The sequence below is a fragment of the Eriocheir sinensis genome, unplaced genomic scaffold (genome assembly GCF_024679095.1).
Source record: "Eriocheir sinensis breed Jianghai 21 unplaced genomic scaffold, ASM2467909v1 Scaffold391, whole genome shotgun sequence".
In the NCBI taxonomy this organism is placed as follows: domain Eukaryota; kingdom Metazoa; phylum Arthropoda; class Malacostraca; order Decapoda; family Varunidae; genus Eriocheir; species Eriocheir sinensis.
The window spans coordinates 340,531-356,784 of record NW_026111711.1 but is presented as its reverse complement, the minus strand read 5'-3'; the positions used below and the strand labels follow the sequence as shown (position 1 = coordinate 356,784).

General features: G+C 42.9%; 2 protein-coding genes across 2 annotated transcripts; one reads left to right on the top strand and one right to left on the bottom strand.

The window, feature by feature from the left end:
• Positions 1–3,253: 3,253 nt before the first annotated feature.
• Positions 3,254–10,042, top strand: LOC126992051 (ribosome biogenesis protein BRX1 homolog). Its single transcript, XM_050850733.1, has 6 exons — positions 3,254–3,421; positions 3,977–4,132; positions 4,425–4,545; positions 5,710–5,967; positions 6,558–6,652; positions 9,810–10,042. Exons 1-6 carry the CDS (start codon positions 3,308–3,310, stop codon positions 9,996–9,998), a joined length of 933 nt encoding a protein of 310 aa, XP_050706690.1. The 5' UTR covers positions 3,254–3,307; the 3' UTR covers positions 9,999–10,042.
• Positions 10,043–10,514: 472 nt separating this feature from the next.
• Positions 10,515–15,347, bottom strand: LOC126992052 (selenoprotein M-like). Its single transcript, XM_050850734.1, has 3 exons — positions 15,218–15,347; positions 12,678–12,748; positions 10,515–11,283 (listed from the first exon to the last, which is right to left on the bottom strand). Exons 1-3 carry the CDS (start codon positions 15,314–15,316, stop codon positions 11,064–11,066), a joined length of 390 nt encoding a protein of 129 aa, XP_050706691.1. The 5' UTR covers positions 15,317–15,347; the 3' UTR covers positions 10,515–11,063.
• Between the last annotated feature and the right edge of the window lie 907 nt (positions 15,348–16,254).

Here is a 16,254-nt window from a genome sequence, read left to right as displayed (position 1 = left end):
AAGAAAGGAAGGAAGAAAGAAAGAAAAAGAGAATCTAAACAAGCAAATAACAGGTAAAGTAAGGTATCAAACAAGAAAGAAAGAAAGAAAGAAAGGAAGGAAGGAAGGAAGAAAGAAAGGAAGAAAGAAAAAGAGAACCCCAAAAATGCTAATTACAGGTAAAAACAAAGGTATCACACACACACACACACACACACACACACACACACTCACACACACACACACACACACACACACACACACACACACACACACACACACACATTCTCACCTGGGCTATGGAATGCAGGAGGACCTCAGCATCGGAGAGCAGCACCACGGAGCAGAAGTCAGCAGGTAACGCCCTTGACAGCAGTTCCTTGGTAGCTCTCCCCCACACGCCCTCCTCCTCCACCTGCTTACCCACCTGTCCACCCTCTGAGAGACAGGAAGGGGTAGACAGGTAGAGGTAGATAGGGATAGAAAGAGTGATAGATGGACGGTCAGGTTAAGAAATACATATACAGACGGATAGATATAGATAGATAGATAGATTGATAGATAGACAGACAAATAGAGGTAGATAGGTAGTTTGATAGGGATAGATAGAATGACAGAGACAGATGGAATAGATAAATATTGAACAGCCAAATGAAAACAGATAGCTATACAGATGTTATATAGATATTTAAACAGATATATAAATAAATAGAAAGACAGATAGAGGTAGAGAAGTAGTTGATCGACAGGGATAGATAAGATGAGAGATAAATAGATGGTTAGTCAGGTTAGATTAGACATAAAGACGTTAACTTTTGATAGACAGATAGATAAACAGATGTACATAGGTAGATAGGGACAGACAAAATGATAGATAGGACAGATAGGTCAGGTTAGAAATTAGACATACCAAAGAGTGGAGGGCGGTGGGCAAGAGGCTTGTGTTCATGGTTCGAGCCCCGCACCACCCACATCACCACCGCCACCATCACCATCACCACAAGACCCATTGACCAGGATACGGTGACCTGCATAAACAAACAAACAAACAAACAAGACTTGACCTATAATGTTACGAAGATTAGCACCGAGGTCACGAGCAGCTATGAAGTATGTCCTTAACTTTACCTTTAATTAAATAGTCAAGTGAAGGGCCATTGATTTATTAAAGAAGAAAAAGTATTACATGACCTATACTGTAATGTGACGGAGATGAGCACTGAGGACACGCGCACCCCTTGACACTACCTCTTCCTATAGTTTCCAGTAGTACATGATCAATACAAGGAGTTAGTCATAATAGTGTTAAATCCTCTATAATCAAGTGTCTACAAGATCAAATTCCACATTATTTCATTCTCGTAAGGAATTAAACACTATAAAACACATATATTTGATTTATACCTCTAACTTACCTGTTAATTAATCTCAAGGCTTCAGGTGTGGAGGATAGAAGCTTGGATGTCCGTAGGAGAGAGCAACAATATCGAATCCCCATCAAGACAGCGTCGATGCTTCAAAACCAACGTCGATTTGACCCGAGGAATCGAAGCAAAATGACGAGATTATAAGATCGAGTTCCACAGCATCCTCTCGATCCGTCCCATCCTCGCTTCTGATTGGCTGAGGAGGCGTGAGGGGAAGGCCTACACGTTCTCTCATTGGTGGATACGGAAGAGAGGGGAGCTGTCACGTGATTGGCTGAAGGGAGAGAAGAAGAGACTGGCTAACGCATCCTTAACTACTGAGTGTAAAAGTTTCGACATATGAAGACATCGGTGATGTTTGTGATAGGTGAAATAAGAGGTTGGTATAAACGTTCCCTACTGGCTAAAGGAAGGAAGGAAGGAAGGAAGGAAAGAAAGAAGGAAAAAGGCAGGAATGAGGAAAGGAAGCAAGGACGGAGGGAAGGCAGGAAGGAAGGAAGGAAGGAAGGAGGGAAGGCAGGAAGGAAGGAAGGAAAGGCAAGAAGAAAGGAAGAAAAGGAGGCAGGAAGAAAGGAAGGCAGAGAAGAAAGAAGGTGGGAAAGGAGGGAAAAAGGGAAGGAAGAAGAAAGGAAGGGAGGAAGGAAGGAAAGAAAGAATGAATGAATGAAAGAATGAAGGAAGGAAGGAGGGATGGCTGGACTAGTGTTGTGAAATCAAAAAGGACTCATTACAAAACTTTCGGCTCAACGGGCTCAAAAAGTTCTGACATTGAAGGCTCAGTTGATCTCGGAGGGATTAAATACAAGCTGATAAACGTTTCCCTTGACGGAGAGGCAACACAACATGATTTAAAGCGCTATATTATGTGCTTGAGGTGACGGGCGGGGGCTGAAGGGCTGACGGGCGTTGGGCTGAAGGGCTGGCGGGCAGGGGCTGAAGGGCTGACGGGCGTTGGGCTGAAGGGCTGACGGGCGTTGGGCTGAAGGGCTGGCGGGCAGGGGCTGAAGGGCTGACGGGCGTTGGGCTGAAGGGCTGGCGGGCAGGGGCTGAAGGGCTGACGGGCGTTGGGCTGAAGGGCTGGCGGGCAGGGGCTGAAGGGCTGACTGGTGGTAGGCGAGTGTGTGAAGGGTGACGGGCGTGGCATTATCAAAGTCTCCTCGCCGCTGTCACCGTGAAATAAACTAATGGTGACTATGTTTAGAATTTTTTTTCTTCTTACGCTTTGCCTGTAGCGCCGGTAAGCTTTCTTGGTGGGGCCTGGTGGTCGGCCCCGGCTCGTTATGGCGCAGGCAAGTGTTTGTAGTGGTGCCATCTTGCTATGGTTATGCTGCCTCCCCCCCCCCCACCACCACCACCACCATGGAAATCATCTTTGATCTTCGTTTAGAGGGAATCTAGAGTCCGGGTTGAAGGGTGGTCTTCAGGACAGCATGTGAGGGATCTGTGGCCACTCGGCGGTGACTGAAAAATGGCCAGTTTGTAGCGGCAGGTGGAACGCACGCTGACCACTCCCTCATCCACCGCCTCCTCTCCCTTAGGATGTAGCTTTGTATACCCAGTTCCTTCTATTTTCTTTCTTCAATATCATTTTCTACATCTGAACTTGTCCCTTGTGTCTACTCCCCTGACTAAATCAAGGCCTTTATTTTTTTAGCACTTGTCCCTACCATTGTATGTTTTTAGTTTCCTGCTACTTCCACATGTATCCTTAGTTGTATAATCACACTATGTACTGCCTGGGGGTTGGGATGGCATGTTCCTCCCTTCTCCTTTCTTGTTTACTTGCAACAATAAACTATCAATCAATCAATCAAGCATCACACAGAAAAGTGATCCCGTTGAAGTGAGTGCGGCGTGCGGAGAACACAACAACAACACAGCCTTGCGAGAGCGGCGGCAGCATGGGCAGGAAGAGGAAGCGTGCGGCGGCCCTGCAGGAGGAGGAGGAGCCCGTGCCCCTGCCCTCCCTGGCGCCCCCGCTGGTCAGGGACTCCGACGAGCCCGTCAAGAAGAAGGTGAGAGCCAGGAGGAGGAAGAGAGGGGCCTAAAATGTGGTGGCAGGAGACCGCATGGCTGGGCACTGGATTCTTGTTCTTCGTTTCTCGTCCTTCTCTTCCCTCATGGGGTTGGATGGACTGTGAGGCTCTCTGGAAAATTATTTCTTAGTGTTTATAGTGCAGGTAGGCTCTCTTGAGGGGCCTCTTGGACGGCCGAGCGTGTTAGTGGCGCTGGCGAATTTTATTTATAGTGGCTGCCCTGACGTGTGACCCTTGCTTGGTCCATGCTGCCCCCCAGTGCTCCACCTGGCCGAAGTCACTGAAGTTAGGGTTTATTGAAGATCTGGGCAGTGTGTGGGTAGTCTTCTGTCACTGAGCGGTGGTTGAAAATTGTCAGTGTCCTTCAGAGGGACTCGAACTTAAGTACTCGGGCTCACCACACACGGACCACTCGACCACCGCCTCCCACTTTGGTGAAGAAAAGGAGGGAGGCAGCGGCATTTAAAATTGGGTACTAACTAACAGGTAATAATAATAATGACAATAATAGTAATAATAATATCACCCCCACAGAAAAAATGGATCAACAAGCAGCGAGTGTTGGTCTTCGCCTCTCGTGGCATGAGTTTCCGCAACCGCCACCTGATGGAGGACATGAGGACCCTGATGCCCCACAGCAAGCCCGAGTCCAAGAAGGAGAACAAGGACAATCTGCGAGTCATCAATGAGGTGTGTATTTACCTAGTGATGTATGGTAAAAGAGCACTTCCAATACATCACTTATATGTCAGCTACCCACTAGTAATTATAATTGTGTATCAGTTATTCTGTGTACATTAAATAAGGTTTGGCAGTGGTATGGCTTGGGGAATCCTCGAGTGGGCCCTTCCAACTGGTCTTCATAGCTGAGTCTGACTATAGTAATACTTTTAGGTTGGTCAGGGTTTCAAGGCTATGAAAATTTCCCTCTCGCTTTATATATCTGCTTTTTTTTGTAATTATGTATGTCTCTTTTTTTCAGATTGCTGAGATGAAGAACTGTAACAAGTGCGTCTACTTTGAGAATAGGAAAAAGAAGGACTTGTACATGTGGGTCGCTAATGTGCCCAAAGGACCCTCGGTTAAATTCCTTGTCCTGAACGGTGAGACAAAAGAGCAAATGAAACTTACTGACATATATGGTCTTGAATAAAATGATACTAGTAGCCTTTGAAATTACACTTAGTTTCTGGGCTCTTGATACTCCCCTCATGAAACAGTTAAAGGTCCATTTTCTTAACGTATCAGGCTTCCATTACGTCTATTTTCCAAAGCCACACAGAAGAATAACAGGGTTTTCATGGGTGGCAGGGTGATTTTCCCATCCATGGTGCAGAAATCGTGCAAAACAATCACTGGGATCACAAAACAGTCCATGAAAATCCCATCAATTTCTACAAGATACTTTACAAACAAAGGAGCTGAGAGATTGAGAAATACAATATTAGTACCAACCCTCACATATACAAGTGAAACGTGGGCCTGGAATGAAAGTCAGAGGTCTAGAGTGCAGGCAGTGGAAATGAGTTATTTGAGGAGTGCTTGTGGTGTGAGTAGAATGGATGGAATGAGTAATGAAAGCGTGTACAAGCATTTTGGAATGTATCACAGGGGTGAAGGGAAGAAGTGTGGAGTGGTGGAAGAAGTGAAGCGACAGACTTTAAAGTGGTTTGGCCACATGGAGCGAATGGACGAGAGTAAAATGACCTAAAGGGTGTATGTGAGTGAGATAGAGGGAGGGAATGCTAGAGAATGACCTCCAGTGAAATGGAGGGATAGGGTGCAAGAGTACGTTAGGGAGAGAGGGAAAAGATCTTTGAGAAACTTTGAGCAGGCAAGGAGGGAGTGTCTGGATAGAGAAAGATGGAAGCTCTTCTGCCGTGGCCATCCCCTGGTGGGAGCTCCTAGGAGCAGGCGTCGATGAAATGATGATGATGATGGGAACTGAGGTGCAGGTACATTTAAGAATACGGCCTAAAGTTGGCAGGATTAACACTGGGATCACAAAGCACTTGAAAACAGTCCATGAAAATCCCATCAATTTCTACAAGATACTTTACAAACAAGGGAACTGAGGTGCAGGTACGTTTAAGAATACGGCCTAAAGTTGGCAGGATTAACACTGGGATCACAAAACACTTGAAAACAGTCCATCAAAATCCCATCAATTTCTACAAGATACTTTACAAACAAGGGAACTGAGGTGCAGGTATGTTTAAGAATATGGCCTAAAGTTGGCAGGATTAACACCTCACTCCTCTCCTCAGCACACACGATGAAGGAGCTCAAGATGATGGGGAACTGCCTAAAGGGGTCGCGACCTTTACTCAGCTTCGACCCAGCCTTTGATCAGCCACACTTTGCGGTGATCAGAGAGCTGTTGGTGCAGACATTCGGGACCCCCAACCAGCTTCCCAAGAGCCAGCCCTTTCACGACCACGTCTTCTGCTTCTCCATCCTCGACAACAAGATCTGGTTCAGGAATTACGAGGTTTTGGATGTGGACGGCAAGCTTTCGGAGATCGGTTAGTCTGACACTGAAATTCCCTTGGCTTTGTAATGATAATGAACTGACTGACTTATTATTTCTGGTTTTGTTTAGTATGTCTCTGGCTATTTAAACTGCAGTCGTTATACAAAACCTCTGTGGTGTAGTGGTTAGTGTGCTTAGCTACAAATCCACAGGCCCAGGTTCGAATCCCAGTCTAGGCATATAGCCCACCTAGCTGTTCATCCTCCCTTTTGTGCTGGTTGATGAATGGGCACCTGGGGAATTTCTTACCTGGATGGGGACACGCCCCATCCAAAAACTGTGTGATGTCTCCAACCAAAACTGCAGCTGACTAATTTTCATGAAGTTGGTCAGATGGTTGACTAATATGACATCACAAGATGGCACGGACAACTACTAATTTTCAATACCCAGTCAATAACAACAACCCAAACAAGACACCCAAAGATCAACCAAACCATGTGGCAAATTAATCCTAGGGAAGGGAAACTGGTAACCTGGATGTCACACTGGTTCTGGAAATGTAAACTTGACCATAGCACAGTAGATCATGGTTTACTCTTGTCTGTCTGGAATAAGCCTAGAGTAATTTGTTGTCTCCAGGCCCTCGCTTTGTGCTGGATCCCATCAAGGTGTTTGACGGCAGCTTCGGGGGACAGACTCTCTGGGACAACCCTCATTTCGTCACCCCCAACACGGTAAGAGCACCATCATCATCATCATTTCATTGACGCCTGCTCCTAGGAGCTCCCACCACCATGCTTACACATAACTGATCCAAGGTACTTAAACTCATTGACCTCCTCCATTTCTTCACCATTCAAAATTATTTTGCATTCTTTTTCACATTCAATTCCCACTCTATATGGGCATACAAAATCTACAACCTCACTTCTACTTTGCTCACAAACCATCACTTTACTTTTGTTGACATTTACTTTCAGCTTTCTCCTATTACAGACACTATCAAAAACACTGACCAAATTTTGTAGGTCACTTTCATTTTCTGCAATGAGCACCGTGTCATCAGCAAACAGTATTGAATTCAGTACCCACTCACTTCCCTCATCGAACAGTCTTACTCCAACTTCTCCAACTTTGCCCTTCATTTCTCTAATGACACCATCCATATAAATATTGGATAACCATGGTGACATGACGCACCCTTGTCTTAAGCCCACTTTTATCTCAAAATGTTCACTTGTTTCTCCAGTAATTTTGACACATGCAGATGCATCCTCATAGAAAGACTTTATTGCACTAAGCAGTTTTCCTCCCACACCATAAATCTTTAAAACATCCCACAATGCAATCCAATCGACTCTGTCATAAGCTTTTTCCAAATCCATGAAGGCAGCGTATAGTTTCTTTCCTTTTGCTATTATTTTTTCTACTACCATCCTGAAGGCAAATATCTGATCCACACATCCCCTTCCCTTCCTGAAGCCTCCTTGCTCTTCACTGATTTTCTCTTCTGTAAGTCTTTGCACCCTCTCTATTATGACTTTTCCATATACCTTTCTGGGTATACTCAGGAGACTCATACCTCTATAGCTCCCACATTCCCCTCTCCTGCCCTTCCCCTTGTAAACTGGGACAATGATGGCTTTCGTCCAGTCTGCTGGCACTGCTGCTAATATTTTTTCTACTACCATCCTGAAGGCAAATATCTGATCCACACATCCCCTTCCCTTCCTGAAGCCTCCTTGTTCTTCACTGATTTTCTCTTCTGTAAGTCTTTGCACCCTCTCTATTATGACTTTTCCATATACCTTTCCGGGTATACTCAGGAGACTTATACCTCTTTAACTCCCACATTCCCCTCTCCTGCCCTTCCCCTTGTAAACTGGGACAATGATGGCTTTTATCCAGTCTGCTGGCACCCCTACCCCTCCCATGCTACTTCACATATCTTGACCATCCATTTAACAACTACATCTCCACATTTCAACATTTCTGCTGTGATTCCATCAATTCCTGCTGCCTTTCCATTTTTTAATCTTTTTATTGCCTGATTTACTTCTTCATATGTTATACTTCTTTCTTATATACTCCTCCTCTACCTCTACTCAAAACTGCTGCTGGACGTCCATCCTCAAAATTCATTAAGTTTTTGAAATATTCTCTCCATCTCTCTTTCACAGCTTCCCCGTCTTTCAACATCTTTCCATTCTCATCCATAGCTTCATTTATTTTACTTGAGGAGATATTTTCTGCATTTCTTTCATTTTTTACTTCTTTCCAATATGATTTCCTGTTCCCTTTATATTTTTCACTTAGTCTTTTTCCAAAGTCTTCATCAACTCTTCTTACTTTCTTTTATTGCTTGTTTTAATTTCACTTTGCATACTCTATATTTCTTTTTCCTTTCCCTTTTTATTTGTTCAGCCACATTTCTTTCTTGAGTTTTCTTAAAAAGTTCCCTTTTCTCTTTTACTATCCTCCTTATCTCTTCTGTCCACCATGAATTTCCTTTTCTTTTTCCATGTCTCACCACTTTCATCCCTTACATTTTTTTTGTTGTAGTTATCATTATTTCTTTAAATGTTCCAAAAACTTTTTCAGTATTCACAGTCAAGAATAATCTCCCATGCATTGTCCTTTAGTCTTGAACACCTCTCAGAATTCAGGTCAGGAAAAACTATTCATCATCATCATCATTTCATTTAACGTCCGTTTTCACTCTTCCTGAGCGGTTGGACGCTTTATGGCTCTCCTCCATTCTACTCTGTCTTCTGCCTGATGCTCATCCAATCCCATCAATGCCAAGTCTTCCTGTATACACCTTCTCCACGTTTTCCTAGGTCTACCAACTGGTCTCCTTCCTATTACCTCAAATCTCTCCACAACTCCCAGCACTGTATCCTCCCCTGCTCTCTTCACATGTCCAAACCATCAGTGTCTTTTCCTTCTGAGCACTGTTTCCAGGTCCTCTACTTCACATCTGTTAGCTACATCTACACTGGACACCCTATCTTTCCACCTGATCCCAGCCATATACCTCAGCACTCTGAGATCACTTGCTTTCAATACCTCCATCAATTTTCTAGTTAGAGCCCATGTTTCTGCTCCATACAACATCACTGATCTAATACACGCTTGGTACACCCCTGCTCTGGTCTTTAGAGGGATGCTACGCTTCATGAGTGGACTAGCCACCTCCTTCCACACTGCCGCCACTCTCACTGTCCTCCCCACTCCCAGCTCACAGTCCAGAACATCTCCCAAATAACAGAAATGTTTTGCTCCTCAATATCGAGGTGCTTTCAACTGCTCCTCAAGCCCCAAGTGGCTGTCAAGCAGATTAAATCGCCCAAGCAGGCGACCTCGTAATGAGCCAATAGGCTTTCTGTTGCCTGCATTTCCATGTTATGCAGCTTTCCTCCATTCACCTCTAGTTCATCCCTCTCAATTTCTTGTCCAACTTGCTGTCTCCTTACGCAAGCTGGGCATGTAAAAACTATTCACCATAAACTAATTCAACTACTTCATGTATCTGCTCACAGCACTAAGAAAGGTGTTAAATTTACTCCAGAATCCTCCATACACAAACATTCATGTTGCAAACTTTTGATGTTAACAGTTTGTCCTGGTCAAAATTTTGGGCGTAAGGTTTAGTTTGCAGTTGTACGTTTGCTCTCCACAAATTCAGTGTTATTCATGACTGTTATACCCTGCACTACTATAAATTCCTCTGTGCCAACATACCAAGGTAGAATTAGGACTGGGTACTCAGAAACAAACCCAGTAGTAAGTAAAGAGTGTATCGACAAAAAACTTGAACGAGTTGTCATAGGCCAGGTTTCCAGGAACAAGAAACAGTTGCTAATTCACCATATTGCTTTCTTATCACAGATTCGCAGTGTCAAGAAAAAGGCTCAGTCCTTCAAGTACACGAACAAGGTGCAGCAGAAGGAGGGCTACAAGAAGAGGACCCCCAAGGATCCCTTCCTGGGCGACCCCACCAACGACATCTTCCAGACCAAGCCGCCCGAAGAGGCAGTCAGTGAGGAGAAGCAGATATTTATCCGTAAGAAGATATAAGCTTAGGGACGTGTATCTTAGGAAATAAAGTTTATACATAATTACATTTTTTTTCTTAATATGTCATACTAGTTAGTTTAGTGACAGCAGTGATCAAACATTTAAGGGGAAGGAGCTTAGAATGACTATCAGTTTTGTTAATAGTAAAAATCATCTACAAGGCATGAAAAATTTAACCCAAGCAAATTAAAGAGGAATTCAGAGACGGGTGTAGTCTCCATCACCACTGGTAACAACTACGCAGTGCAGCCTATCACATATCCTAAACATTTGCTTGACAATTCTAACAAGGCCAAGTATCCTCCAGCTGCCAATATACAATGTGCCAGACTGTGCTCATATACTTTATACATACTATTTTGAAGTCTCTGCAGTTTTCTGGAAGCTGTTAGTTACTGCACTGCATTCAGATAAATAAAATACAACAAAAAGTCAGTGTTAACTTCATGAGATATGGCTGTTTATTTCCACCTTAGCCAAATTGAGGACTGATTGCATAGGGTAAGTAAATAAAAGTAGTTTAGATTATTTATTCAAAGTCTTGGCGCGTGAAGGACACAGTCGGAGGGTGAGGGAGACCGAGGAGTTCCGGGAGTGGCGTGGACAGCAGCCCTTTCCACCAGCCCCTTCATGAATGGCTCCCTCGCCCCCCACACTGTCGCCCCCACAAGCCAATATGCTGTGCGTTGGAAAATCGACTCACATAGAGCATCATCAATTAACAATGAATTAAGTACCTGGAGCAGTTGTGTAAGAATCTAGAAAAATACCTCTAAAAATGGGGAATTATTTAAGCACAATTTAAAAAAAAAGACTAGAAGGCCTGTATTCTTAAACGTATCGGGCTCCCATTACAACTATTTTCCAAGCCCTCAGAATAGATTAACAGTGTTCTCATGGGGGGGTGACTTTTCCTTTTAAGATAGTACAAGGGTCGGGTTAAACCATCACCAAGGTCACAAAACACCACGTGAAAACCCCAGCAACTTCTAGAGAGGGGCTTTTCAAAGAGTCGAGCTGAGGTGCCGATATGCTTGAGAAAACAGGCTTAGGGTAGGTACACTTCTATAGCTCCTCCTTCTCCATGTAGGGGCCTTCCTGGTATTCCTCTGGGACCTGCTCATCCTTGCTGGACTTCTTGTAAAATCCCTTCTTGATCATGAGCTCATTGATTTCCTCACGCGACAGCTTCTTGAGGTCGAAGCGCTCAAGCTCCTGGTCTTGTTTGTTGAGCAGAAGCAGCTCAGGCGCCGCTCCTCCAATGTGCTGGAACTTAGTGTTGTGGCTGAGAGTCCGTCAAGGAAACTAACTGGGACATGGATGGCTGAAACACTTATAAAATTGAGAGTCTACCTATATGAAACTTGTGGACTGGTATTGTGAGTGATGGGCTGTCAAGGAAACTAACTGGGACATGGATGGCTGAAACACTATACTGGAAACATGCTTCATCTCATACCCTCGGCAAATAAAATAAGAGTCTACCTATACGAAACTTGTGGACTTTGGTATTGTGAATGTTGGGCTGTCAAGGAAACTAACTAGGATGAGGGTGGGTGAAACACTATACTGGAAACATGCTTCATCTCATACCCTCAGCAAATAAAATAAGTACCTAAAAAAAAATTGTGAACTTTGGTATTGTGAGTGATGGGCTGTCAAAGAAACGAACTGGGACATGGATGGCTGAAACACTATACTGGAAACATGCTTCATCTCATACCCTCAGCAATAAAATAGGTACCTACATAAAACTTGTGGACTTTGGTGTTGTAAGGTTGGTATTACAAGACACTTTCGCTCCTCACATCAGCTATTTCTAAAGGTCAGAGAGAGGGTCAGTCGGGTTCCAACGAGTGTTTCTTCAGGTTCATGGTACAAAGGAAGGGTCACACTACCACTGCAGAGTTATAAAACTACCCCTGGAAATGCCCACAACTCCTACGAAAGCCTTGTCAAATAAGTGTTTTTGGGCAACGAAATGTCTATAATACGACCCTAAGTGTTGGGCTGTCAAGGAAACTAAATGGGACGAGGGTGGGTGAAATACTAAATAGAAAACTTGCTAAGAGTATGAATAACATGTAGAGGAAGCTAGAGTTGAGAGTCTACCCATATGAAAAGGCTGGAAGTTAACTTGTGGCTGAAAGGCTGTAAAGGAAACTAATTTGGATAAGGATGGCTGAAATACCTAACTGGAAACATGCTTCATCCCATACTCTTAAAAAAAAAAAATTGTTAAAAGTCTATATTAAATGTCTGGAACTTTGTATTGTGGCTGAGGCTGAGAGACTGTCTATAGGCTGAAATACTAAACTGGTACTTACTTTCCATATCCTACCCTGAAAAATAAATTGTTGAGTCTCTACCCAATAGAATGTCTGGATCTTGGTTTTGTGGCTGAGAGGCTGTCAAGGATCCTTACTCGGACATTGATGGCTCAAATACTAAACTGCTACTTGCTTTCCATATCGTATACCCTTTAAAATATATTGTTGAGCCTCAATATACTCTATAGAATGTAAGGAACTTGGTGTTGTGGCTGAGAGGCTATCCAGGAACCTTACTCAGACATGCATGGCTGAAATACTAAACAAATTTGCTTATAATGTTCAGTCAAATAAATTAATAGTCTACCCATATAAAAAAGTCTGGTTCTTGGCAGCAGTGAAAGGATACAAGAGCGGGAGGTCCTCCTGGATGAATTGCTTCGCTCCAGGATACCTGTTGAGCTGTCATCCACTGCAGCTCTGGAAAAATAAAACGCCCAAAATAAGTGAATGAAGGTTATGAATAGATGAATAAGTAAGAGAGAAAGTAGACAAAAAGATTGATTGATTGATAGTTTATTGTTGCAAGTAAAACAACAAAGGAGAAGGGAGGAGCATGCCATCCCAACCCCCAGGCAGTACAGTGTGTGATTATAGGGATAAGAAAAAGTACGGTATGTGTGTGTGTGTGAACGAAGGTAATGAATAGATGAATGAGTGAGAGAAAGAGAGACGAACAAAAAGAGGGATAAGAAAGTACGGTATGTGTGTGTGTGTGTGAATGAAGGTAATGAATAGATGAATAAGTCAGAAAGAAAATAGACAAAAAAAAGAAAAAAAAGAGGGATAAGAATGTGTGTGTGTGTGAAAGGAGGCAACTCAAGGGCGCAAAATAAAAGAAAAAAAGGAGCTCGCATGCACTGGGGCTGATCCTCCAAATAGTGTTTATTAGAAGTTAAAAAAAAAAAAAAAGAGATGCCACGGAGATGAGCACAGATGCCACGCGCAGCTATAGTGAATGCCCAAAACTTTACTTGATACTCCCATCTTTAAAGTTTAAGTCGTAAGCAGGAGGAAATCATTGATATTTAACTTAAAACCCCAAACATGACGGAAGGAGAAAGGCGGCGCAAGGCATGGGATGAAACAAGTGTTCTGATAATAAGATGCAAGTGACAGATGTTCACACCCACACGCACGCTGACAACAGGTGTTTCTGTTCCCACGCAAATGCCACGTACGTTTGTAACAGCACGTGGCATGGTGGCGTAAGTCAGCGTGGACCAATGACAGGCGGCCGTGTGTGTGTGTGTGTGTGTGTGTGTGAGAGAGAGAGAGAGAGAAACTAATGCTGACAAATGGAATAAAGACAAAACAAAAGAACCAGAGAGAGAGAGAGAGAAACTAATGCTGACAAAGGGAATAAAGATAAAACAAAAGAACCAGAGAGAGAGAGAGAGAGAGAGAGAGAGAGAGAGAGAGACTGATAAGACAAAAGCAATACAGAGAAAAAAGAACGAGAGAGAGAGAGAGAGAGAGAGAGAGAGAGAGAGAGAGAGAGAGAGAGAGAGATATCACCAGCTGCCGATAAGGGAAAGTAAGGAGGAAACAGAAGGGAGAGAAACTTGGTGTAGGGGAGGGGGAGATAATGATGGTGATGGGGAGGAAATGAAGGGGTGGTGAGGAGGTTGGTAGTGGGTGCGGGGAGGAGGGAAGGGAATTTATCATCTATATTTACCATTCACTATCACTACTATTTATCATTCAATATAAAGGAGTTCGATCAATAGTATACGAGTCTCAAAGTCCCGCACAATGGATATTCTTAACCTGCAAAGACTGTATAAGGACGTTCCCATTATCACGTATACGACGTTGAATGACTTATTATCATTATTATCAATCTACTGAGAACGAGGCCGCGGAAGCACTCTTATCAGTTATATTATAAGGCGCTGTACGTCTACTGCATTACGTAAAAAAATCCTTCCACGTTGTTGGCTTTCTAGCAATAATGGAAATTAAACTATATTATCTCACTACGTCTGTATAACATTGATTGATTGTGTATTGTTAAAGGTACATTGCATAACCGCATTTGAAAATTTTACGGTAGTCTCTCTCTCGCTCTGTGTGTGTGTGTGTGTGTGTGTGTGTGTGTGTGTGTATAACATTGCATAGGTAACCGCATTTGAATATCCTACGGTAGTCTCTCTCTCTCTCTCTCTCTCTCTCTCTCTCTCTCTCTCGTTTGATAAATCCGGGTTAATTAAGTAACGGAGGAAGGGTTGGGTCGATTTAGGTTAAACTCAATCTAGGGCTGAGTTTAGGAGTCGTCAGCTCAGATTAACTCACCCGTCTTGAGTTATATAAGTTAGAGAGAAATAAACTAAACCTAGATTTGAGAATAGATTTGACACTTCCCTCCACCTCCCCCCCACCCTCTCTCTCTCTCTCTCTCTCTCTCTCTCTCTCTCTCACACACACACACGCAATGACTTTACCTGTTTATGAGTATTTTTTCCTCCCGTTCAGTAGGTTTTAGTCACGTTGAATATTCTATGACCAAAATTAACGAACGAAAACAGAAAAAACACCAAAATAACGGAAAAAACACGAAAAACACCAAAAATAACAGGAAACAAACAAACACCGAATCAACCGAAAAAAAAATAACGGAAAAACTAAAATAACGAAAAAAAAATAACTGGAAACAAAACAAAACACCAAAATAACAGGAAAAAACACCAAAACGGAAAAAAAACAAAAAACAGGAAAAACACAAAAACACCTATATAACAAAAAATAACCAACAGGAAAAAAACAAAAAAACAAACAAAATAACGGGAAAAAAAAGAAAAACAAGACATCCCCACAACAGACACACACCCTGCTTGACCCTTTCCCCTTCCCTTGCCGCCCCTGCCATAGCCCCGCGCCCTGCCTCACCTCCACCCTGGCCTTAGCGACGCCCTTGTCCACCACGTCCTCCGCCAGCGCCAGACACGCCCCCGCCAGGAGGAAGAAGACAGCCAATCCTCTCGCCATGATGCTGTCACACGCTCTGCCGGGCCGCCACGGGGCGCCACCCCTCCCCTCCTTCCTCGCTTTCCCTCGCCTTCCAGTAATTCATTATATAAGCTTAAAAATAATACAGATGGCATACTATAATGCTATATACTATTATAATACTGTATACTACTATAATATGCTTTTTTATGAGGTCAAAATATCTCAGTGCCTTGGTGGACTGTATAAATAAATCCTTCTTCCTCCTCGCCTTCCTTCACCTCCATTATTTTAGTATATAAGTTAAAGATTAATACAAGCGTCATATTAAACTACAATACTTTTTTTAATGGAGGTATGATAGTTCAAATTTCTTCAGTTGCTCGTTTGACTACATAAACAAAAATTCATCTTTCCTCCTCGCCTTCCCTCACTCCATTATTTTCCCATCAATCAATCAATCAATGTATAAGAAAATTAAATAAAAACGTTATATAAAACCACAATGCACGTTTATTTCAGTTCATTACCGTAGTTATTATTCCATACGAAAATTTCATATGACAACACATATTATTGCAGTATTATGAGTTTTAAAGAGATATTACAAACCAAACACATTATTATTAGCAAGAAGAAAAGATTTAATGCTTATCTACTAAATTAACAACTACTTTCATATATTATTTTTCCTTGATGCCCAAAATCCTAAGCAACGTTGCCAGATTGTCCTTCTCAGTCTCATATTTACCGATTTCCGACCCCAGAACTGTCTCCTGGGCCCTGATAACAAGATTTATTTATATTTCTCGTTAAAAATGTCAATTCCTGATGTTTTTGGCAATAGTTAAGAGGTAGAAACCGGAAAATACAATATGCTGAGGATGCTAACTTGGCAACAAGGCTCCACACCTCTTGACCTGCTCGCTTGACTATATAAACAAACCATTACATTCATATTACTGAACCCATTATCA

Bases quoted from the DNA above. Each gene is read 5' to 3' on its own strand.
- LOC126992051 (XM_050850733.1), top strand. From the start codon at position 3,308: ATGGGCAGGAAGAGGAAGCGTGCGGCGGCCCTGCAGGAGGAGGAGGAG. The intron at 3,422-3,976 runs GTGAGAGCCAGG...TCACCCCCACAG, and splicing joins ACGAGCCCGTCAAGAAGAAG to AAAAAATGGATCAACAAGCA. The intron at 5,968-6,557 runs GTTAGTCTGACA...TGTTGTCTCCAG, and splicing joins CGGCAAGCTTTCGGAGATCG to GCCCTCGCTTTGTGCTGGAT.